This window comes from Schistocerca gregaria, chromosome 1, assembly GCF_023897955.1.
Source record: "Schistocerca gregaria isolate iqSchGreg1 chromosome 1, iqSchGreg1.2, whole genome shotgun sequence".
NCBI classification, from domain to species: Eukaryota; Metazoa; Arthropoda; class Insecta; order Orthoptera; family Acrididae; genus Schistocerca; species Schistocerca gregaria.
The window spans coordinates 976,977,575-977,004,528 of record NC_064920.1 but is presented as its reverse complement, the minus strand read 5'-3'; the positions used below and the strand labels follow the sequence as shown (position 1 = coordinate 977,004,528).

Below are 26,954 nucleotides of genomic sequence, written 5' to 3'. Positions count from 1 at the left end.
AGTGAGACAGTGTGTGTTTCGGAAGTTAACAGAAGCCACGAACCCCCTTGAAGATGTCCTCCGCAGATGGGGACAAAATGTCGGATTACAATGCGAAATCCATCAGACCACGGCATAATAGCCCGGAAAAGAATTTTATTAATCATGTTCTCTGAAATGTTCCATCACTTCCACTTGATGAAGATGAACACCAGAAAGATCCTATCACTACTTTTGGCTCACTTTTGGTGCTTATCTTCATTCATATTATTTCATTTTCTCACTCTATATACATCTCATTTGACGTTACTGAATTTTTCGTGGCAGTAAATGTGCCACTAGATTTCTCTTCTATGAACTACAGATTTATTATCACCACTAATAAGTGAGAATAACTCTGATCATAATCATGGTTGTGATGATGGTAGTGGTGGTGGTAGTATCGGTGGTGGTGGTGGTGGTGGTGGTAGTGATGGGATTGTTTGGGTACACTACATTGAGGCCTTAGCCAAACACATGTGACTGGCTGATCACTGGACTAAAACATAATGAACCAGCATTTAGCAAAACATTTAAAACCTCCAACCTGCGAGCTTAGGCTGCAGTCCAGATAACTGACAAAACATTAAAGGCTTCACTCACTGTCAGCGAAAATGGATGGCAGGTCCCAATTTATATATGCTTCTGCTGTTTCATCGAGATATAAAATGCACTAAGTTAAAATCTGGCATTTAGTGATTTGCACATCACAAGCATCGCATCCTGGGGATGGGCAAGGGGTTTTCTCACCAGAGTATATTACAGGACAATGTCATATTCTGAGGTTGCTTCATCCCATACAAGTGACTAGTAAGAACTCCACCACAGTCAGACAGTTAGCTTCACCAACCACAGCTTATTGTGCCTCACTAGCAGCCACCTGCATAGCTCTCAAACGACTGAAAAGGAGATGATAGCCAGCAGTGGAATGGCACACCATGTTCCCTGCAAGCCTTCACCACCACATTCCAGACCTGTAATAACTCATCATCACAAGAACCAGTCACAACAGTACAGTGTTCTCAACTTCTCATCCAAAGCACTCATCCCCCCCCCTCCCCCCCCCCCCTCCAAATTCCCGAATTATCTGTATTATCCAAGGGTCTAACTTTCAGTCCTAAACCTGCATTTACCATGCTGCTTTGGTGAAGGACCTACTTTCCTTTACATGTAATGTCAACTGGAAGTATCCCTTTGCAACCCAGTCCCAAAACCTTTCCAAAGGCAAACCCGACATTGAACCCTGCTTTGAACTGTTCCAACCATGATCCCAACTTGATCCACTACCTCAGAATCATCCCTTCCAAGCCTTCCAAGAATTCCTCACATCCAGGTTGGAATGTAACAATATTATGAAACGGAAAGTTGCTACTCGCCATATAGCGGAGATGCTGAGTCGCAGATTGGCACAACAAAAAGACTGTCACAAATAAAATTTTAGGCCATTAAAGATAAACACACACATGCACACAGTTGCCTGAGACTGCTGTCGTGTGTGAGAGTTGCGTTTGCGTGCTTTTTGTGTGTGTGTGTGTGTGTGTGTGTGTGTGTGTGTGTGTGTGTGTGTGTGTGTGTGTGTGTGTGATCTATTGTTGACGAATGCCTTAATGGCCTAAGGCTTTATATGTGACACACTTTTTGTTGTGCCAATCTGCCACTCAGCATCTCAGCTATATGGTGAATAGCAACTTTCCTTTTCATAATATTGTGACATAAAGCATTCCTCGGGTCCCTGCAACATGACCCTAACCCATCCTCTGCAGAACTCCAGGCTCTACATTCCCTAAAAGCTGATGACACCATCATTATCCTCCCAGCAGACAAATGATCTACCACTGTGGTACTTAACTGACAGGAGTATGTTAGTGAAGGTCTACGCCAGCCGCATCTGCGTACAGAATCTGCCATCAAGATCCCATCCCTATGATTCACACTGACCTGCAGTTCATTGTAACAACTTCAGGCCCCTCACAAGGACTTACACATCAATCCATAGAATTTCTTACCTCACCCAAACCATGCACCCCCACCTTTTACCTTCTTCCTAAGGTACACAAACCCAATCATCCTGGCTGTCCTATAGTTGCTGGCCTGAAAGCACCTACCAAACGTTTATCTGGCTTAGTTGAGCAACATCTGCAATCCACAGTACAAAAACTTTCCTCCTGCATTAAAGATATCAACTATATCCTAGATCATCTGAAATCCGTGCCCATCCCACTTCCACCACACACCTTGTTTGTCACCATTGACGCCATCTTCTTCTATACCAAAATCCCCTGTGTACATGGTCAGTCTGCTGCTGAACATTTCCTCAGTCAATGCCCACCTGATTCCAAACCTATGAAAACATTCTTGCTCACCTTAATCAACTTTATACTTACTGACAATTACTTCACTTTTGAGGGGCAGACATACAAACAGATCAGGGGTATGGTCGTGGGAACCAGTATGGCTCTTTCCTATACCAACCTTTTTGTGCCACTTGGAGAGGGCTTTCCTGGGATCCAGAAGTCTTCAGCCCCTGGTTTGGTATACATTGATGACATATTTGCCTGATGGGCTCATTGTGAGGCTGACCTGTTAAAATTTCTGCAATCTTTAAATACCTTCTCCCAATTAAATTTCACATGGTTCTATTCCGAATCCCATGCCAATTTCCTTGATGTTGATCTCATCCTCCCCGAAGGCCAGCTGCACATTTCCGTCCACATCAAACCAACTAACATACAACAGTATTTACATTTTGACAGTTGCCATCCTTTCCATGTCAGATTTCCTCTCCAATACTGCCTTGACATTTGAGGTAAACGTATCTGTTCGGATGAAGATTCTTTACAGCAATGTACCACCACTCTCACTGTAGCCTTCAATGGATGTAATTATCCCAACAGAGTAGCTCAAAAGCAGATTTCCCGGGTCATCACAACCAATCCTGGTACACCTGATCCCTCCAAAAAACAACTTTGGAGCACACCACTTGTCACCGACTATTATCCTAGTCTTGAATGTATTAATCGGCTACTTCAATAAGGCCATGACTTTCTAAAGCCATGCCCTGAAATGAGATGCATTTTGTATGAGATTTTGTCCACCGTACCTAGAATAACTTTTCATCAGCTTCCCAATCTTCACAATATCCTTGTCAGGCCCTATGCTCCTTCTGCACCCATCTCCCTACCCTATGGCTTCTACCCCTGTGACGATCCCTGCTGCAAGACTTGCACTATCCACCCTCTTACCACTACCTATTCCAGTCCTGTAACTGGCAAAACATATACTATCAAAGGGAGAGCCATCTGTGAAATGACACATCATATACTAGCTGTTATGTAAACACTTTTCGACTTCTTACATTGGCATGACTACCACCCAATTACCAGTCAGGATGAATGGGCAGTCAGAAGGTGTATACAAGGAACACAAAATATCCTGTTACAGAGCATGCTGTAAAACATGATAATCATGACCTCGGTGCCTGATTCACCATACGTGCCATGTGGATTCTTCCCCTAGACACCATTTCCTCAGAACTTTGCAGATGGGAACTAGCACTTCAACATGTCTTTGGTTCTTGCCACCCACCTGGCCTTCATTTATGTTAATTCCTGTTGTCTCAGCATTTCTTCACATTACTACATTTTAGTTTTCTACATCTTTCATTTTCTGACCTGTCTGACAATGCACTTAGCTTTTCACTGTTTTGGTAGTAATCTGTGTCTTGCACATTAACCTGTCTTCCACCCATCTCATCAGGTAAGTCTCCCCTGACCCACAGGGTTCTGGATGACTTCTCTGAAATGTACCCTTTCCATAAACCTCTCCAGTCCTTTTCCTTCTCCCTTCTTCCTTCCCCTTCAACTCTTCTGCCAGAAGAAGGGGCCACTGGCTCTGAAAGCTTGTAAAAGTTAAACCCTTTTGTGCGTGTGTTCTCCTGCCGCTGCTTGGTGTGTAGATTTTTTATCTATCCATTTACAGTATATTGTCAATAATAGATTATTTTCATTGTTATGTTAGTATTTTATATTCAGTCATATTGTCTTGAACCAAGGTAGTAGAGACAGGTATAGCATCTGAAACTCTCCTATACATGACAAACCTGAAGATGCACTACATTAATTACTTTTGGTTGGATAATCTATAATGCAGCTGATGCTTTTAACTGTCTCCAGGCAAGTCATCAGCCCACAGCTTTTATTCGAAATGGCTTGAATGATGTAACAAGAAAGATTTATATGTGGCAAATAAACACCCATTTAATTAGCTAAACCATTGGGTTGTTGGGATGGGTTATCTTCATTAATTTAATCTCAAGATGTGCACTTCATGATTTATGCAATACTTTGTATGGAATTTTATTCATAATTAGTAAGAAATAATTACTGTTGAAAGGAAACTGTTAATGTGATACTTAAACAGTGCCCAAATGCAGTTAACTATAGCTTACCTTCTTGCAACTATAGCTGGCCATGGCTTTGCAATCCATGAACATGGCTTTGGCTTGGTGACAGGAACAAGGGACTCGTCAATACACAAAAGGCTGTAATCCTCAGGAGGGGCAACAGCCTCAGACTCTGGTGATATCTATAAAATAACAATTTTGAATCAAATATCCAGTCACTTATGGCTCAGTTTAATGTTACAATATACAATAACAGACAAAAAATCCAAAAATTATGTACTACAGCTAAAGTTGCATTCTTGCAGGAGAATACTGTCGCACAAGTTTGACTGCCAGAAACACTTCCAAATGAGTACTGTTGAAATACACACTCCCAGTGCTGAAAAACAATTTATGTTACCCAAAGTGACCAAGGCACCAGGCCCTGGCAAATTTCTATAAGATATTTCACTGACTATTTTGCAGAATTAGCTATTTTCCTGGCCCTTACCTGTTAAGAATCACTCATACAGTTAACAGTTCCATATAAATGTAAAAAAAGTGCAGGACACCTTTTATTTTTTTGTAAAACAAGTAAGAGAAGAGATGTGCTGAATTACAGACCAATAACACTGTGAAAGCTAGTTGTGGTTCTATAATGATGTGGGCTGTGTTTATATCGAACTTACTGAGTCCTCTGGTCCAGTTCAACCGACCATTGACTGGGAATGGTTATGTTTGGCTACTTGGAGACTATTTGCAGTCTTTCACGGACTTCATATTTCCAAACAACAAGGCTCCATGTGACTGGGACACATTGATCGCGATTGGTTTGAAGAACATTCTGGACACATCAAGCGAACATCATGGACACTCAGATCGCGTGACATGAATCCCATCAAACATTTATGTGGCACAATCAAGGGATCCATTCGTGCACAAAATCCTACACTTTTTCAGTTATGGACGGCTACAGACGCAGCATCACCCAGTATTTCTGCAGGGGACTTCCAGTAACTTGTTGACCCAATGCCATGTGAGTTGCTATACTGTGCCAGGCCAAAGGAGCTCCAGCACAACATTAGGAGATAACCCATGACTTTTGTCACTTCAATGTATTGATTCTCTATTTGGATTTCATACTCAGGCAACTTATAGGAGTAGAAGGCCACACCCATTGAGAGTACCTGAGAGCCTGTCCGTATCTCAGCAATTTTCCTGGGGAGATTGCATGATATTTGACCCTAAAACTAACTGTTGGCCACGCAAACTCAAGGATGTTGGTTACAGGTGTATGTTGAATGAAGAGATTTGTATTAAGTGTAACATTTACACTTCCTTGGTGTTAAGATGAGGTAAACCTTACCAAAATGAGTGCATTGGGTCTGTGGGTAAATGCTGGGGCAGTCATTCAAGACAGTAGTACCTACCAGTAATCTGAGTTCTTCAGGGACCATGATGAAGCAACTTGGCAGACCTCACAGCATCTGCTCCTGAAGTTGTATGTGGATTACCCAATACCTTATGTGATGGTAACAAGCATTCACTGGCCACAGAAAGTAGTAGTAGAGGTAACACTTGAGCACCCACTTTGCAGCTTTTCAAATATGGGCATAGAAATCTCACCAATTCGATTACGCCAGTACCATGTAAGTACTATGTTTTCCATAGAAAACGGGTAAGAATCTGGTGTAACCTTGTAATGGCAGTGAGTAGATCTTGTCAATTCAGACCTTGGGTTGTTACAGCACAGATGTGATGGGGTAATGAGTCCAATGTCATCCCCTGTCGGCCATGCTCGATGGATTTTACTGCTAGCTGTTGGCTGAAGGGGCTTTCTTCTCCAGAATGTTTGACCCTTGCTCAGGGTGGTTTTTTGGATTTGTTTTCATGGTACCATATGGAGCAAGTTGTAAGTAAACACTCAACAGATGACTCACTGTCCAAAAGACTTTTTAACTATGGGCTCATTAGTATCTAAGTATTGCGCAGGATGAAACAAGGTCCATTCAAATTGAAATGAAATTCCATCTTCCTAGTTCTGAAACTGTGCTGACTGATAATTAAGCAGTATCTTCACAAATGTGCAAATGTTTCTAGAAATTTTTGACTAATAAGGCCCAGTATGTTCCACAGAATGTTACAAAGTCAATAAAAATGACAATATCATTGGCAATATTGAAATGAAGTGTAGGAGGATAACTAAACTTCTCTATGTAAATAAACATGGTATGTGGCAGTCTATAAATAGCACCCTGTATAACGGTAAGTAACTGCAACCTTTTTTCCCATTCTTGTCGTATCCATTAAGTTTGTTCAAGCTGGAGGCCTACTAGTCCGCTTTTCCTGGCACTATTCCTGTATCCTTAAGCCCCATCAGTTACTTTTCATCCTTTTCCTTCCCTATGTCATGTTTGTCATGTTTAGTGAGAAAATTTTTCTGTCCGTATTATGTAATTAATATTTTTTTTTTTTTTTTTTTTTGGCGGGGGTGGGGGGGGGGGGGGGGATAAAACTGCTCATAAGCTGGGAGATAGATTTCTACAATAGAATGACTGACACATTTCATTGTTCCACATGAAGTTTTTGTTGCATTATACTTTTTTCACTTGGTAGCACCTTGCACAAATACTACACATCAAAATGTAATAAATGAAACAAGTAAAACCACTTAAGATGCTGTTGATAGTTGTAATGAAATTTGTATGATATGTAAAACAACTTACACCAAAGTGTGATTCCAAATCGTCTAATCGTGCCCAAGCTACATCACCATAACCATCAGTTAAACAGTACAGCGGTCCTGTGCGACCCCAATATTTATCCAAAGTTGAACAGTCCTTGGGGTTGTCACATAAGAGGCAAAGATTGGGATATTTTGATTCTGTAATTAGAGCCAATTTTGTACAATTAGTTAGCACTCACACAAAATAATTGACAATTAGTTGCAACAGTAATTGTTAAAACACTTACTTAATTCAGAATCCAGTCTGAAGTCTGGTGCCCAAGGACCAGCTTTGCATGCAGCTCCAAAGAATTGTGAAGATGATTTTACGTAATTTTCATTTAGTGTCAGATTTGATTCACATGACTGTGGCACAACACGAGACTCAAAAAACTAGCAGAAGACAAAAAAAAAATTATATTTATTATGTTAATTCCACAAATTAGGATGTAAGGAGGAGGAAAAAAGATTTCTGTAAATGGATCATTTTACTCTCATTTGGTCTGCTATCTTGTCATAACATTTAGATTCCATTTTTGTATTAGATAATGTACAAATGAAACCTTGATAAATTCCAAGCAAAATCTAATCATTTATACATGTTCTGTTTTAGTTGCTGCTATTATATTTAGATAGATTAAAAAGATCTACTCACCATGCATCAGCAGGATAAAACACATATAAAGGTTAAGGAAATCTGCAATCTTTTGGAACCAGTAGCTCCTTCCTTTGGCAGAAGGACTGGCAAGGTTTAGGAAGTGGTGAGAGTTACAGAAAAGTCACCCAGAACCCCAGGTCAGGAGAGACTCTTATCATAGTGTGCCCCCCATTTCCAAAACCTTGCCAGGCCTATACTTTTGTCCCTGTGCTTTCCCCTTCAGTTCTTCTACCAGAAGAAGGACCCACTGGCTCCAAAATCTTACACATTTCCTTAACCTTTATGTGTGTACCTTCTGTTACCATCTGGTGAGTAGATATTTTTTCCATCCAATTATATTATTTTTCAAAAATTTATTATTTTCATTTATATGTTATTATATTTATCTATTTTATTTCTGATTCATCTCTTTATCCATTCTAGACAATAATAATTGTAAGGATGTTGTCCAAAAGCATAAGTAAGTTTTATGTGTAATCATTAAAGGAAACTGGGATAAGACTATACAGGGTGGTCCGCTGATAGTGACCGGGCCAAAATAAGCATCAAACGAAAAAACTACAAAGAACGAAACTCGTCCAGCTTAACGTGGGAAACCAGATGGCGCTGCCATAGGTCAAACGGATATCAACTGCGTTTTTTAAATAGGAACCCCCATTTTTATGACATATTCATGTAGTACATAAAGAAATATGAATGTTTTTGGCTGGACCACTTTTTTCGTTTGTGATAGATGGTGCTGTAATAGTCACAAATGTATAAGTATGCAGTATCACGTAACATTCCGCCAGTGCGGACGGTATTTGCTTCGTGACACATTACCCGAGTTAAGATTGACCGTTTACCAATTGCGGAAAAGGTTGATATTGTGTTGATGTATGGCTATTGTAATCAAAATGCCCAACTGGCATGTGCTATGTATGCTGCTCGGTATTCTGGACGACATCATCCAAGTGTCCGGACCATTTGCCAGATAGTTACATTATTTAAGAAAACAGGAAGTGTTCAGCCACATGTGAAACATCAACCATGACCTGCAACAAATCATGGTGCCCAAGTAAGTGTTCTAGCTGCCGTCGAGGCTAATCCGCACATCAGTAGCAGACAAACTGCACGATAATCAGGAATCTCAAAAACGTCGGTGTTGAGAATGCTACATTAACATCGATTTCACTCGTACCATATTTCTACACACCAGGAATTGCATGGCGACGACTTTGAACATGGTGTACAGTTCTGCCAATGGGCACAAGAGAAATTACGGACGATGATCGATTTTTTGCAAGCATTCTATTTAGCGACGAAGCGTCATTCACCAACAGCGGTAACATAAACTGGCATAATATGCACTATTGGGCAACAGAAAATCCACAATGGCTGTGAGAAGTGGAACATCAGTGACCTTGGCGGATTAATGGGAGGAAGGATAACTGGCCTCCATTTTATCGATGGCAATCTAAATGGTGCAATGTATGCTGATTTCCTACGTAATGTTGTACCAATGTTACTACAGGATGTTTCACTGCATGACAGAATGGCGATGTACTTCCAACATGATGGATGTCCGGCACATAGCTCGCATGTGGTCGAAGCGGTATTGATTAGCATATTTCATGACAGGTGGATTGGTCGTCGAAGCACCATACCATGTCCCGCACGTTCACCGGATCTGACATCCCTTTCTGGGGGGAAAGTTGAAGGATATTTGCTATCATGATCCACCGACAACATCTGACAACATGTTTCAGCGCATTGTCAATGCATGTGCGAACATTACGGAAGGCGAACTACTCACTGTTGAGAGTAAAGTCGTTACACGTGTTGTCAAATGCATTGAGGTTGACGTACATTATTTTGAGCATTTATTGCATTAATGTGGTGGTATTTACAGGTAATCACGCTATAACAGCATGCATTCTCAGAAATGATAAGTTCACAAAGGTACATGTATCACATTGGAATAACTGAAATAAAATGTTCAAACGTACCTACGTTCTGTATTTTAAGTTAAAAAACCTACCTGTTACCAACTGTTCATCCAAAATTGTGAGCCATATGTTTGTGACTATTACAGTGTGATCTATCACAAAGCGAAAAGAGTGGTCCAACTAAAACATTCATATTTATTTGCATACTACACGCATATATAATAAAAATTGGCGGTTCCTATTTTAAAAAACACAGTTGATATCCGTTTGACCTATGGCAGTGCCATGTAGCGGGCCAACCATAGCGCCATCTGGTTTCCTTCTTCAAGCTAGACAAGTTTTGTTCTTTGTAGTTTTTTCGTTTGACTCTTATTTCGTGAGATATTTGGCCCGGTCACGGTCAATGTACCAAGCTGTACACAGTGGTTCATACGTAACAACGCAAATACATATACCATACATATATGTTTTTTGTATTAGAAATTCATTGTTTGTTCTTTGGTCCTCTTTAAGCAGCAATCTTTGCACCACAAAATAATGATTCAGTAAAAGTTTTACATCAGGCAACTGCTGTGCATTAGATATATAAACAAAATGAAAGTATTTTCAGTTGTAACTTAATATAAATATACCAGAAGAGTTTCATTGGTCAACATAGTCACCTACTGAGTAAAAACATTGTTGAAGTAGAATTTTTTTTTAAGATTCTGGCTTAAATTTATTTTTGTATTCTAATTTTCCACTTTAAATTGCCAGTCTGTTGTACATTATAGTACCACTCTGGATCAAGGGCTTTTGTATGTTACTTCCTTTTGTTTACTGTGTAGGGATTTTTGTGTTGTTTTGGGTGCTGCAATTGTGAAAGCATTTGTCTGAAAATCTTACAGGTTCACTCTGACATATAAAACACATCTGTGTTCATACAGTTAATGTATTGTTACTGTTTTAAGCTTTCTTAATATGGGTTTGCAGTGTACATGTGGGATGTTCAGGGTAACAACTGGCTGCACCTCAAAATATTATTCCATACGTTGCTAGAAACTGGAATTAACTGATGTATGCCATCTTGGCACCTTCTCAGTTACAAATGTTAGACAAATCTTGAAGGAAATCAGGCTAAATTGAGTTTCTGGGCAGGTTTTATTCCATTGTCATTAGAATTCAAGTTTTAATCAATATGAATCCCAAGAAATTCTGTGGGTGTTACTCAATACCAAATCTTACACTTTGACTTATTTTTCCAATCGATGTCTTATTCTTCTTTTTGTTTTGCCTTTACCTGAACCTATGTGGGGCAGCATGGTTAATATTGGAGTTGGCATTGTTAATATTAGTTAGAGGGTGGTCAGATGTCCTTTCTGTTGCCCCCCAATTGTCTATGTGTAATGTTATCCATGCGGACGTATGTGAATGATTTTTACATGATTGCGAATTGTGTAACTGAGGTATAATGTGGGTAGCAGCCTGGTATTTACCTAATCGAATGTGGAAGACAACATCCAGGCTTGTCAGCACACCAGGCCTCATCGTTAACCCACCAGGCAGGTTCAATCAGGGATCAGTATTTCTGCCCAATCCCAGAAGTGACATGCTAGCCCATGTGACAATCAGGGTGGGTATTTTCCCTAGTGAAAGTAATTTGTTTTACTTACATTTAATGTCAACCTGTTTGAATTAAAGTGGACATACTTGAGGACTTGATCAGTAGCGCAATCACACTATTATCATCTGTGAACAGCGTGACATTGGCTGCACTATCTGAGGTGTATTTATCATTTATATAAATAAAAGATGCTGTGGGACTTAGAATACTGCCTTGTGGTACTCCTATTTCCACTTTTTTCCTCAAGTGATATTAAACTGATTTTATGATTGGAGTAAGGTGACATCAGTCTTACAATCTGTGTCTAGTTTTGTGGGTACAATTCAGACCACGATTTGCCTGTTACTTGAAAACCAAGTTCTTCCAATTTTTCTCAAAGGTTAGCAAGTACCAAATTCTTAGGAGATATCTACATTAATTTCTACTCACTATTGTTTTCTTTCTAGATTTCTAATTATTTGTCTGTATATTGCATTACTGCTGTTTCCATTTTTTATGGGCTTGAGATCCATGTTGATTACCATTTAATGACCTATGGTCATTTAGATATTTGTTGAGTTAGTGCTTCAATTATTTTTTTCTAAAATTTTGGAAAATTCTGGAACAAATTATATTGGTCAGTAGTTTTCTACCATGTAGTTGTCATCATTTATAAATAACAGCTTTTCTTTAGGGTTTTTAGACCTTCCTGGAAACTCTCCTCTACTAAATGATAAGTTGGCAATGCCAAGAGCATTGCAATTTGTTGGAAGTGACCTAAGGTTGAAACAGGCTAATAATGCTGAAAAGAGCATTTATATCAGCCCAAGAACCTGTGTGGGATGTTTTATGTCTTTCTTTGAACTAAAGGTAAAATGAGTCACCAATTAAAAGCAGTTAGAACATATTTAATGTAAGCTAAATGGCATTATTTTCAGTGTCAACACAAAACATAGCAGAGACTTGCTTATGATTCTGGTTATAAGACCACGTAAATACAACTACATGAAATAGCCAGATTTATTTATTTATTTATTTTGATCCAACATCAACTGATTACAAAAAAAGCTTTTTTTCCCCTAAGGTAAGTCTTTCCACTCCCGGGATTGGAATGACTCCTTACCCTCTCCCTTAAAACCCACATCCTTTCATCTTTCCTTTTCCTTTCCTTTTCCTTCCCTCCTTCCTGAAGGAGCAACCGTTGGTTGCGAAAGCTAGAATTTTACGTGTATGTTTGTGTTTGTTTGTTTGTCTATCGACCTGCCAGCACTTTTGTTTGGTAAGTCGCATCATCTTTGTTTTTAGATATATTTTTCCCACGTGGAATATTTCCCTCTATTATATTCATATCATTAATTTGAACCCAACTTTTTCTAAATTTAGTTGAGAGAACAAAGTTACATAAATGGACTATACATAAAAAAATTGTTATTGCCATACTTAGATTAAGGAATCTACAGTTTGTGACACAGTATTCATATTTGACATTCAAATATTTACAGTTTGGGACACAGTCTAAGATCTGAGATTACATATAATTTTAGATAGATGGTCTTACATCATACGAGTGTACTAAATCTAGGAACTCTTCTATTGAATATACAGGATTGTTTAGAAGCCATAATTTTAATTTCGTTTTTAGTTTTGTAATGGGCAATTTGGAGATATGAGGATGGAAGAAATTCAGTAGTTTTATGCCTGCATAGTGAGGGCTTTTCTCATAAAGTGTTGTTCTATGAGAGACGATGTGGGGTCTCTCTCTGTGGGTCTGTTGTGATAGTGTATTTCTTTATTAAGTGTTTTGTTACTGTTTACTGCTATAATGATTATCTTCAGCACATACAGGTTATGAACAGTTAGTATTTTAAATTCTTTAAACAAATTTCTGCAGCACTCTCTGGCACATTTCCTTACCATAATTCTAAGTGCCTTCTTTTGTAAGATAAGTACACTTTTCATATTACCTTTACTGCTGGATCTCCAAACCTCTATCCCATAGCTTAGATGGGATTCAAATGGTGCAAAATATATTTGCCTCAGAGTGGTGATGTTACAAAAACGTGTCAGTTTATTTAGGACATATATGGTAGTACATAGCTTTTTGCAAATATCATTCACATGATCAGACCAGTTTAACTCAGCATCAAGCGTCAGGCCAAAAAATTTGGTTGAGTATTGTTTTTTAATGTGTTTGTCACCCAATAAGATTTCGTTTTCATGAGTTTATTGCCTCCCAAGATCAAATTCAATATAGACAGATTTATGTGTGTTTAATTTTAGTTTGTTTTCATTAAAATACTGCAGAATTTTTTAAGCCTGCTGCAGTATTGGATTCCACTTCGAGCTGTGAATACCTTGGATTGCAACATATTAACGTGGCATCATCTGCATATAAGATAGCTGTTGCATGGTTTGTTATGGACTGAATATCATTAACATAAACAACAAAAGAAGTGGTCCTAATATTGACCCCTGTAGAATACCAAAATGTGTGTCAGTGGTGCTTGATTTGTATGCTCCCTCTGTAGTGCTAATAGACAGAAACTGCTTCCTATTTGTCAAGTAGGACCTCATCAGATTATGGGCTGTGCCTTGAATGCCATAGTTCCACAGTTTGTCCAGCAATATGGTCGTATCAACACAGTCAAATGCTTTTTGTAAGTCCAGAAAGATGCCACATACATGTTTTTTTATTATCTATTGCTTGAGTGACACCTTCGATTAAGTTGGATGGTGCTGTATTGGTTGATGACCCCTTGACAAAACACTGCCCCTTATAAATCATTTTTTTGCATACCAGGAAGTTCCAGATTCTTATGTGTATTGCTTTCTAAAAGATTTTGGATATTATTGGAAGAACAGAAATGGGTCGAAAGTTTTCTACTAGATTCCTGTTTCTTTTTCAAAAATAGGTACAACTCACGCAATTTTCAACTCATCTGGAAATAGACCATGTTCCATATGAGAGTTGATAACTGTTGATAAAGGTGATGCAACTTTATGTATGCATTTCTTAAGGGTGTCCAGACTAAGACCATCATATCCTGCTGCATGGGAATTCTTTAAGCTACTCACTATTTTAATTATTTCCTTCATTTGTAAGCATCAAAAATAAACTTCCTGACACTGGTGTTCCTCCGAATTTGTATTCATGATTTTTAGGCTGATTGTTTATGCTGGAGCCAACAGAAGTAAAGTAATTGTTAAATAGATCTGCTATCTTATTCTGATCAGTTTCTATTGTGCCATTTATCAGCAAGTGATTTTCAGTTGTATGTTTCTCAGATTTACCTATTTCTCTATTTACTAGTGACCATGATGTTTTGGAGATATTACTTGAGCTCTGAATGACACTTTCAAAATGTTTCTGTTTTTCTGAAATTAGGAGGTCTACATAGTATTTCTGATACTTTTTGAACTCTTCTTTTAATTTGTTATTGCTCAAGTCATTTAACATAGCATACTCATACCATCTTAGTTTTTCTCTGGCCTCAGTGACTGAGCTTGATATCCAGTTTTGGGTTACAGTATGTGACTGAATTCTCTTTTTTATTAATGGGCAGGCTTGGTTAAGAATGTAGAATAGTTCACTTGAGAATTTGCCATAACTATGTAGTGTCGTTATAACACTGTTCCAATTCACATTCCTTTTATTCAAATGAGTTATATTTTGGTCTGTATTCATCCTAATATATCTATAGCAACTGTGTGTAGGAACCTTTTTTATGTGCACACTTAGTTCTACTGCATGGTGGTCTGACAAAGCACTTATAATAACAGAAGATCTAAGATCATAAAGATGAATACCAGTGATTATGTTATCTATTGCAGACTGGCATGTTTCAGTCTCCCTGGTTGCAATGTTAATCAGGTGTCTTACATTATATTCAAGCAGAGTATTCTTGAATTGTCTAGCGTGTAACTTATTTGCTAATACATTTATGTTGAATTCTCCTATAATTACTAACTTGTTCAGGTGTGATATAAAAACATTTTCTACCATGTCACAAAACTTTATTAAGAAAACTTCGAAGTTTCCACCTGATGGGCTGTATAAACATATAACATAAATTTCGTCACTTGATACCTTTATACGTGCTGCACATAATTCAATTGTTCCTTCTAATGAATATTTACTTACATTTACAGAATTAAAATCAAATGTGCTTTTTACATACATTGACACACCCCCACCTCTGATAGTAGATCTGCAAAACTTATTAGCTAGTACCATGTTTAGAGGTTTAAAAAGTTCTAATTTGGCATCAGATAGCCAGTGTTCACTAATAACAAGCACATCAGGCACAGTTTCATTTACAAACACGTCAAATTGTTCATATTTCTTGCTCAAGCCCTGTACATTCTGGTGGATTATTTTAAAGTTGTAAATACCTTGTTGTAGATTTCTCTGCTTTACTGACTGTAACTGTATAAGGGTCATCGCATATCCATTTGATCACTTTAAAATAAACACATAATGTACTATTTTATAATTTGACTTTCTGTGTGACAAGGGTGAATGGAGTGGTGTTTATCCTATGGAGGTATTTAAGGTAAGTCATGTAGCTGCCATTATCGACTGGTAGATGTTGGTCGTTTTGATTCATTGTCCAATATTCTCTCTTGATCAATCTGCATCACATTAACTTCTGCAGAACAAATACAGCTTCAAAATATGATGTTGTCACTGAATAAGGGTAATATCATTTTATTGGAAAAAATGATAACTCTCTATTACATGAATAAAGAACTACTTTGAGACAATATGTAAAACAGGGGAAAGACAACCAATCAACTATAGTGGGCCTATGTGTGGAGCTCAGATGCATTTAACAGAAAACACCATGCATGCTAGCTTTTGACCAATCTTTCTCTAGTGTAAGTACGCAAGTAACACGCACAGCAATACAGACACCAAAAGTCTTGTTTCATGCTGAAACATATTTGCAACATTTCTGTTACTTCTTCACGAGTACCAAGTTACATTAAAATGAGTGGAGACAGTCAGTCAACATATAGTGGAGGGCTGTGATGCAGCCCCTGAAAGCAGGCGCATCTTTAGCCTTATGAATACCATCTCCCAGTTTATAATCAAAGTCGCTTTTCTTCACCCAAAGTTAGAGCAGTTATTGACTTCACATTCACTTCAAAACCTGTCTTATCTAGAGCTTCCACTTTCAACAACACTGCTTTGTTTAAATTGATCGCACAATTCTCCTGATCACAATTTCCATGTCTTGTTTGAATTGACTGCACAGTTCCCCTGATCACAATCTCTACTATCTCATAGCCTATCCCTGTAACTGCCTTCTATTGCCCATCCATCTTCTAGCCAATGCCTTTCCATTTCCTGCACTTCTTTCATGTTCACTCATGCGCTTTACCCAAGACTATTACCCACCCAATTTGGGCCACAGCGAAAGGAAAATGTAACTGTGTATATATGTGCATGCCTACATGTTTTGAAGAAAAATGCAAGCTGAACTAATACTTTTGAATTCTTATTTATGTGCCTATATTGCACTCAGTGCTTCCACAACACAATTAGTCATTATTCATTCCACTGTTTTTTTTCTTTCCATCCAGCATAACCCACTGTCAAACATGTTTTTAAAATAACCAAGCAGATATAATAAGGAAGGCACAAACTCTCGCAGTTGAAAGCATGTGCATTACCTGAAAGAGAAAATAATGTTCCCAAGATTCCTATATGTGTGTATCACAATAGATGCAATGTTTGAGCAAGGATCATCTCAAAGCTAAGTCCAGTGTTTTTTGTTATTATGAGCTTAAGTATGAACAAACAATTATAAATCACACAGTTAGAAATTTTGTAAGTGTAAAGAGATACCACTTTTGAGGCTGTCACATTTGCCAACAAATATGGGGTAGGATTGAGGCTGCATAGAAAATCACCTTGTGTTGTGGTCCCTAAAAGGCATATGTCCTGAATTCAGACAAGAAGCTTTAGAACTCTATTGATTTTGCATGGATTCATAAGAGATAGGACTGTGCTTTGCTAGTATTTGATAGTTAACTCAATTATAATGCACTCATCCATTTCTGTCAGTTAGACATTAGCAATTCATATACAGATTAAGGTAGTATCATTCTATTGGTGAGGTAGTCACAGCAGATTGAACCCAAGGTAAGTTTGGGGGAGGAAAGGGAAGAAAATCAGCCATGCCATTTCCAAAGACACCATTCTGGCATTTGTCTTAAGCAATTTAGGGAGACCCCGTACAACCGAATTTGGATGGCTGGATGGGGACTGACCAACAGATGTACTGTACCTTGTTAATTCACATATTGGAAAAGTAGTTTAAATACAAGTTTAATTTTATTGTGAGAAAAATACACCAATGATGTAATGAATATCAGGTCAATACAATGAAGAGAAAGCTAATGTTATTATTTTAAATGTATAGTAACATGTTATTTTACTATTTATACAGGTTGTAAGTGACAGTTGTTTACAATGTTCCACAATGGAGAAGAGGCATCAAGACAAACAATTTCGTACAAGTCAAGTGTGGTCCATCAAGTTGGGAAGATACATCAAACTGGCCTACAAAAAACCTAAGTAACAGCACATGTGCATAGGATGAGGTTTTCATATTCTCTCATTTTCTATATGCAAACTGTTAGTTCTAGAGAAAACTATACACTATATCTGTAAGCTCAACTGCTACGATATCCTCATTGTGGATGCACAATAGGGTACAAACATCTTGCAGGAATACAGGAATGCTGCAAACGAATGAGGTAAATGGAAAGGGATGCTACTTAGTAGTGTGCAATAAGCTGAGAATTTCTATCAGACAGAAAGTGTCCTTGGATAGCAGAAGCAGTGAAGGCAACAATTCACGTAAAGTGGGAAATCTGATTTCAAGTTCTGGGCCACCACAAAATTTTCAACTTTCATGATTGAATTATTTCAATGCCCAATTGCAGCTAATGCTGGTAGCTCCCTAACAATATTCCTAGGGAAAAAAAACCCGAATAGAACCCTCTGTGCAGAAAAAATTTAATGTAGTTTAATTTTTTGCTTGGATAAATTTTTATTAGAGGTTACAGTTTTTGAGTTATTCAAGAAAAACATACAAAAGTGACCTTCAAGAGTGCCCCTACCCACATTCTCACCCCCTCCCCTACCCACATTCTCACCCCCTCAACCCCCCCCCCCCCCCCCGCTCCCTTCCAATGGCCAGGATTTTTAATATGTTGTTCATGGTACTTCCTCATACAACTGAACACAAGTTTGTAACTAAACGGATTACTTTCCATAAGTAGCCTTTTTTTGGTTTAGAAGACTATTTTGTTTCCATTAGCTATTTAAATGTGCCTATGAGGGTCATGAAAGAAAAGTAATTTCTCTACACATTACACTAAAACTAATTAAATTGAAAACTCAATCCAAAGTTAACTGTTGCAAGCACAGTAGTTTTGTAGTCGGAAGACCAGACAAACAAAACGATTTAGTTCTTAACTGTATGCTGTTAAAATTCATAAAATGAGGTAGAATTTACACTAACACCAATTTTACAATTTCTGTAAGTGCACAACTAAGTATGTGGCATAATAAGCCCAGTCAAAGAAGACAAAAAAAAAGGCAGAATATGGAAAATAATTCGTATCATTGCAAATTTTGTACAGCAATAGGAGGAAGGGCTTTGAGCAACATACTAAAACTCCTGACCAGTGTGGTGTGTGTATAGGAATGGGGCTGCATTTGAAGGTCACTTTTGTATGTTTTTCTTGAATGATTCAAAAACTATGGCCTCTAGCGAAAACATATCCCAGTATTAAAATTTCTACAAGAAAGATCAAAATCATTTTCCTCTAGGGCTAATAGTTTGCACATAGAGTGCGAGAGAATATGAAAATGTTGTGCAATGCACATGCACTGTAGCTTATGTGGTTTGAGGAATTTCCTGACTTGCTAGACTACAAGTGCCCTGTATAAAATTATTCTTCTCGACTCTCTCAACACCACTGTGGTACACTGTAAATAATTATCATTTATGCCATGTATACAGAAGATATTTCAGTATTTCGCACCTTATCAATGCAATGAAAATAAAATGAAAGAATAGAAGGGTACCAAATATTGTAGTCCTAATGTACAAATACTAATCCAATGCAAAATATATGGATGTGCGAAAGACATGAAAGATAAAATGAAAATTATAACATTCAGTGAGTTAGAGCAACAGAAATAATATATTTCATGGAATTTAATTAAATTCGTAAGAACAAGTGTGTCTGTTAACTGTCATTTTGTTTTTCATATATCAAAATGATGAAGGACAGCAGCTGTTGTACTTCTATAGGTTCCTTTGGTAAAGTGTATTATATTTTTGAGTTCCTGAATATCAAATTTTCAAAACTAAGCTATTAAAACATTAATATAAAATCCAAACTCTAGTATTCCTACTCTTTGTTGCAAGAATCTTGTCTCCATCAGAATCTGATCAGAGAAAATCTGATTAAATTATTAGTTAAGGGTTTTTAATCCCTTTTCAAAAAGTAGTATTCTCAGTCATTATCGGGAGGATCACTGACCCACTCAAGTGATTGCTCATGAAAGATTTTTTTTATTTATTCTGTTGATGAGTTCCTGAAGACATACTTGATTATCGGAAGGATAGATTGCTACTCACAATACAGAGGAGATGTTCAGCCGCAGCCAGGCACAACACAGACATTGCAATACACTTAAGTTTTCAGCCAAAAGGCCTTCTTCTTAAGTAGAAAACACACACATACATTCACACAAGCACAACTCTCACAAACAAGACCACTGTGTCCACAGAGCCTTTTGCAGCAGCATGACTGAACAAAATCTTCTTGGTTTTCAAGTCATGTCAGTTCCAATAAAATTCTTGAGATTTCAATGACGGATGTCGAAAGGAAGCAACGGCACATGCTTAACGCTTGTAGGGGGGTGGGAGTGGCATTTTCAAACATGGCGCCGACCCCTTGCGCCACCTGACATCACTCGGTCCCGCAGGGGCCAGAGCTGCTATGAGCTGCCCAACTCACCTTCGACATATGTGTGTTTTCAGCCCTCTCTCATTGGTGCCAGTGGCCATAAGTGGGAAATAGTACCAGCCCCAACAGTCAGTAGTTTCACTCCTGATGATGATGGCGGAGCTGGCCATCAAAAGCTCGAGAATTTTATGGGAATTGACACTGCTTGAAAAACGAGAAGATTTTATTCAGACAAGACCACTGTCTATGGCCACTGAGGCTTCTACTTAAGGAGAAGGTCTCTTTGTTGAAAGCTTAAATGTATAGCAATGTTTTTGTTGTGCCTGCTTGCAACTCAACACCTCCTGTACGTGGTGAGTAGCAATCTGTTCTTTGCATAACACTGTCATTATTCCATCCTGGATTTTCCACTGGTTGAATACAAACATGCATTGACTATATGACCTCATCCTCTTCCCATAAAATTTAATTCTTGATAATAATGTGAGCTGGAAATACTGTTGTCCACAGTGATCAACCTTGTATCTAATTTGTTTTCATTTTTTGTATATTATTCTAAGCATAAACCTTCTAGTTGTCCTACACCTTTTACATTTGTGCACTTTCCTTTTAGAAGTACTGAATGTAAATTATAGGCACCAATGAGTAGCTGGGTAAATACACAGTCAAATCATGTAATGAAATCACTTTTAATTATGACTATTACTTTTCATTTTAGAGTTAATAGCATTCAGCATGATATAGTTCTCCAGTATGACCTGTCCAGATAGCCGTGTACATTCAAGTGCTTCTTCCATGACCAGGAGGTGCACTTGCCCCGGACTGAATCTGCACGGCATATTAACAATGGTCGATGTGCCGGCCAGCCTGGATGTGGTTTCTAGGCAGTTTCCCACATGCAGTATGTGAATACCAGACTGGAACCCAACCCTGCTTCAGTTATACAGTTTGCAAACATCTGGAAAACTTTCGTTTACTTTCTCATGAGTAACACTGCACGAGACATTAGACAATTGGGGTAAACATATTCTGCTCAGCGGGTAATGGAGGAGCATCTGGCCACCCCTTAAACTATCCATGCCAAATCTGTAAGTAATCTTGTTGAATCTGCATTGATGTGGGACAAAGACACAAGGGAGAAAAAAGAAGATATTTCTCCAGTACAGCTCCCTCTTAGTCAATCTGTGTGTAACATATTAAAGTTGAAAATCATTGAGACCCTTGTGTAGTTTAAATCACAGTGCAAAATATGCCATTAAAGGAAATGTAACTCATTTCGCTCTGACCAAATACTTACTTTTGATATCACTTCATTCCAATCGGTTTTGAAACCATAACCCGGATGACATAACTTAGAACCCCGAAGCTGTGAAAAATTTGTGATATTTGCACTATTCCTGACTACAGCAACTACTTCATATTCATAATCATCTGAAATAAAGGAGGAATACTTATAAAATTTAAGTACATGTATTACAAAGGTTCTGATTTTGGTAAGTATATATTATCATTATCTCTAGCTTCTGTAAAATGTAATAAGAACAGAACATGCACCCTAGGTGCTTGTAAACATTTTTAGTTTCTTTCTATACCATTCACATGCAAATAGTTACCAAAATAACAGAACCCTCAATCCTTCAGGAAAGGAAATTTGTCATGCAGTAACCCTTATTATTAATGTACTGAGATTGGATTCCAGAACTGAAGTGAAAGAAGTCCATTCACATACTACAAGGTGATGTATTACATACTTGTTCCAACAGTAGGTGTGAGGTGTACATTGATAACGCAAAATAAAAGTTACATCTGACTCTGAACGAGGTCAATGCCAGCTTATGGAAACACACGTTCTTGCAACTAGTGTATAGGTGACTACCTGAATGTTAGCTACATACAGGGAGGCTGTTATCATAGTGGAAGTTCAATAGAGGGGGTTAAAGGTGGGCAAAATCCAATACCTATAAGTTAGAAAAAATAAACATTGAAGCTACAAATAACTGTGACAGCGATATAAGAGCAGGCTGGTTCTGTCATCAAAATCCAACATCAGCTTTACGTACAATATACATCTGACCAAGTGGATTTCTCCTAAGCAGGTATCACAACAAAAATGGAAATCTGTGTTTGAAATACCGTAGTATCTTGGATTTATGCGGTAGGTGGGACCGAACGGCAACCAAGAAAGTCGAATTCACATAATTCAGGGGCAATTTTGCATATAAATACATACTAGATATGTTCAGTTGGAACGAGAAATTAAAGAAAACAATGCAATTGACAAGAAAAATGTACGACGATACAGTAAATTATATTGCAATGCAGTATTGTCCATTGCAACAACGTAAAGCGAAGTGATTGTGACGTAGAAGGCTTCATAAAATGTAACAATGTCGTCTGACGAGTGAAATCTTTTTTCTTCGCATGCGAAATTTCCTTGTGGCAGGCGAATAAATTTTTTATTCCTGTTCTATACCAGACACACGCATTTCATTGGAGCCTTTTTTTTCCAATGTAACTCTTCTTCAATTCAACTGAGGCTTCTTGCCCAGTTTGCAACCGTCATTTGATTTTATGGGTCTAAAGAAAAAGGTTCACCATTTTCTAGTGCTCCTGTATCTCTGTGAGTTCATCAATTGTCAGCTCCTGATTGTGTGAATCCAGCAGTTCTAGAACTTCATCACTATCGACGTCAAAATTTAATTCTTTGGCAAGATCGACTTCTTCTCAATCACATTATCAATTTGATCAGGACTTGGTGGCGATTCCCCCTGGGTTTCGAATGCGGAAAAAGGGGACGGTTTTTTCGAGGCACCAATTAAAGTTTTTTGTGAAATATCATTCAAGATTGTTCACTAATTCTCACAGCATCTAAAATACTGAATTGCTTCCAAAAGTCTTTAACTGAGAGCTCGTTGTTTAGTCTCACAGTTTCATGTAATGCCAAAACGATGGTCTCACATATACACTCCTGGAAATGGAAAAAAGAACACATTGACACCGGTGTGTCAGACCCACCATACTTGCTCCGGACACTGCGAGAGGGCTGTACAAACAATGATCACACGCACGGCACAGCGGACACACCAGGAACCGCGGTGTTGGCCGTCGAATGGCGCTAGCTGCGCAGCATTTGGGCACCGCCGCCGTCAGTGTCAGCCAGTTTGCCGTGGCATACGGAGCTCCATCGCAGTCTTTAACACTGGTAGCATGCCGCGACAGCGTGGACGTGAACCGTATGTGCAGCTGACGGACTTTGAGCGAGGGCGTATAGTGGGCATGCGGGAGGCCAGGTGGACGTACCGCCGAATTGCTCAACACGTGGGGCGTGAGGTCTCCACAGTACATCGATGTTGTCGCCAGTGGTCGGCGGAAGGTACACATGCTCGTCGACCTGGGACCGGACCGCAGCGACGCACGGATGCACGCCAAGACCGTAGGATCCTACGCAGTGCCGTAGGGGACCGCACCGCCACTTTCCAGCAAATTAGGGACACTGTTGCTCCTGGGGTATCGGCGAGGACCATTCGCAACCGTCTCCATGAAGCTGGGCTACGGTCCCGCACACCGATAGGCCGTCTTCTGCTCACGCCCCAACATCGTGCAGCCCGCCTCCTGTGGTGTCGCGACAGGCGTGAATGGAGGGACGAATGGAGACGTGTCGTCTTCAGCGATGAGAGTCGCTTCTGCCTTGGTGCCAATGATGGTCGTATGCGTGTTTGGCTCCGTGCAGGTGAGCGCCACAATCAGGACTGCATACGACCGAGGCACACAGGGCCAACACCCGGCATTATGGTGTGGGGAGCGATCTCCTACACTGGCCGTACACCTCTGATGATCGTCGAGGGGACACTGAATAGTGCACGGTACATCCAAACCGTCATCGAACCCATCGTTCTACCATTCCTAGACCGGCAAGGGAACTTGCTGTTCCAACAGGACAATGCACGTCCGCATGTATCCCGTGCCACCCAACGTGCTCTAGAAGGTGTAAGTCAACTACCCTGGCCAGCAAGATCTCCGGATCTGTCCCCCATTGAGCATGTTTGGGACTGGATGAAGCGTCGTCTCACGCGGTCTGCACATCCAGCACGAACGCTGGTCCAACTGAGGTGCCAGGTGGAAATGGCATGGCAAGCCGTTCCACAGGACTACATCCAGCATCTCTACGATCGTCTCCATGGGAGAATAGCAGCCTGCATTCCTGCGAAAGGTGGATATACACTGTACTAGTGCCGACATTATGCATGCTCTGTTGCCTGTGTCTATGTGCCTGTGGTTCTGTCAGTGTGATCAGGTGATGTATCTGACCCCAGGAATGTGTCAATAAAGTTTCCCCTTCCTGGGACAATGAATTCACGGTGTTCTTATTTCAATTTCCAGGAGTGTAGTTGAGGCGGCGTTAAGTTGGTACCTGACAGTTTCAGTGGGCTGTGCGCAGCAGGGAATTTGGATTTTCTGAGCAAAAGAGTAAGAGAAATTTTAATTTACGATTAGCAGCTGCATTCGCACCAACCATCACTGTCAGTCCACCTTTGGCGCCTTTAAAACCTGAAAGGTTTTCCCTTTACACACGATAACAGTTCTTATGGGTCTCTTCCTACAGAACAGACCAGTTTCATTCATGTAGGTATAACATAGTATAGCCACCGTCTTCTATCATGGACTTCAGTTTCTTTGGAGAGGGTGAGGCAGTCTATTGGCGCTTGGCGCCTCTACTTTCCGCGATGATTTAACATTGTTACCATCTGAGTGATAATACTTGATTTCAACGACTGAGCACTTTTCACAGCTTCGAGAATTTTCTCTTCGCCGTTTATAATTGTTCTGACTGTTGGTTCCCGTAGATCAAACTTCTCTGAATGTTCACAGATTTTAATTTTTTCACGGAATTTTTTCTTGTTTGATGCAGACGAATCAGTTCTTCGTTTGGATGACACAGTTCGAATGTATCAATCAAGCCAGTCTCATTTATCAAAACAACACGCCCGAAGAAGTCGTGACCTGAACACTGTGTGGGGGGAGTGGAGGAAAGGAAGTACTAGGCGCAGTAACAGACGAGTCTTGTAATCCGTGCGAAACAATGTGGCCGGTATATGCGCTGTCAGCAGGGCACGTGTGGCGAGAGCTGTATTGCTGGGGGTTACGAGCAGGCGCTATAGGGGAAATGCCGTTATAAACTGAAGCCCAAACTCATTTTTTTTTAATATTACGTGGAGCCCCTCCGTACCGACAATTGCATGGTGACCACTGAAGATCTGTAACATCTCCTTCACCCAGTATCTAAAAAGAACTCCGTCGAAAATGCAAAAATAGCAGCGATTTATTTTTACCTGGTTTGTTAACCATTTTTAACTTTTGGAGAAACGTCATGAATGGCGAATTCTGAGTAAAACCTACACATTTCTCTTGTTGCTATGTTAAAATTTGCTTCTTCTGACAAAAAACAGGAGTTTACAATGTCACTTCACTAATATGTGCAAACGCCATTGTGAGAGAGTCCTGAAACAGTGGTTTATTAAGTGAGGAACTGAGGAAAAGTAAAGCCATGAAGAAGCACATCCTCAGTACAAAAATAAACGTGTATTGTCTTATGTAGTTCCAAAACCCACAGCATTTCTCATTTCACCAGCTATCTATGGCCCTTAAAAATTACATTTTTTCATCGAAAAATTCTGTAGTTAGTGGAATAACACAGTATATGATGTTTTGCATAATAACCATAGGACGAAATACTCTCCTGCTTGCAGGCTATGATTTGCCAAGATTTCATATCGATATCTGAAACTCTTTATGGAATATGAGAAATGTTGTGGATATTTCACTCTGGATTTATCACTGGTGATCGCTATTGAGTATGCTACATCATATCACTTTTCTCGAATTTGGTAACTGAGAGAGATCTCCACCTGAGTAAAGAAAAATTTAAATTATTAGCTAAATTTCATATGAAGCAACATGTTATGTACACTACTGGCCATTAAAATTGCTACACCACGAAGATGACGTGCTGAAGACGCGAAATTTAATCGACAGGAAGAAGATGCTGTGATATGCAAATGATTAACTTATCAGAGCACTCACACAAGGTTGGCGCCGGTGGCGACACCTACAACGTGCTGTCATGAGGAAAATGTCCAGCCGATTTCTCATACACAAACAGCAGTTGACCGGCGTTGCCTGGTGAAACGTTGTTGTGATGCCTCGTGTAAGGAGGAGAAATGCGTACCATCACGTTTCCGACTTTGATAAAGGTCGGATTGTAGCCTATCGCGATTGCGGTTTCTTGTATCGTGACATTGCTGCTCGCGTTGGTCGAGATCCAATAACTGTTAGCAGAATGTGGAATCGGTGGGTTCAGGAGGGTAATACGGAACGCCGTGCTGGATCCCAATGGTCTCGTATCACTAGTAGTTGAGATGACAGGCATCTTATCCGCATGGCTGTATTGGATCGTGCAGCCACGTCTCGATCCCTGAGTCAACAGATGGGGACGTTTGCAAGACAATAACCCTGTGCACGAACAGTTGGACGACGTTTGCAGCAGCATGGACTATCAGCTCGGAGACCATGGCTGCGGTTATCCTTGACGCTGCATCACAGACAGGAGCGCCTGCGATGGTGTACTCAACGACGAACCTGGGTGCACGAATGGCAAAACGTCATTTTTT

At 39.4% G+C, this 26,954-nt stretch overlaps 1 protein-coding gene across 1 annotated transcript in view; it reads right to left on the bottom strand.

The window, feature by feature from the left end:
* The window catches only part of LOC126277284 (transferrin), a 219,079-nt gene that overhangs the window by 21,432 nt on the left and 170,693 nt on the right, over positions 1–26,954 (bottom strand). The window contains exons 4-7 of the mRNA XM_049977346.1: positions 21,584–21,717; positions 7,373–7,517; positions 7,126–7,283; positions 4,466–4,602 (exon numbers count right to left, since the gene is read on the bottom strand). Coding sequence (XP_049833303.1) covers positions 4,466–4,602; positions 7,126–7,283; positions 7,373–7,517; positions 21,584–21,717 — 574 coding nt within the window. The remainder of the gene's footprint in view (positions 1–4,465; positions 4,603–7,125; positions 7,284–7,372; positions 7,518–21,583; positions 21,718–26,954) is intronic.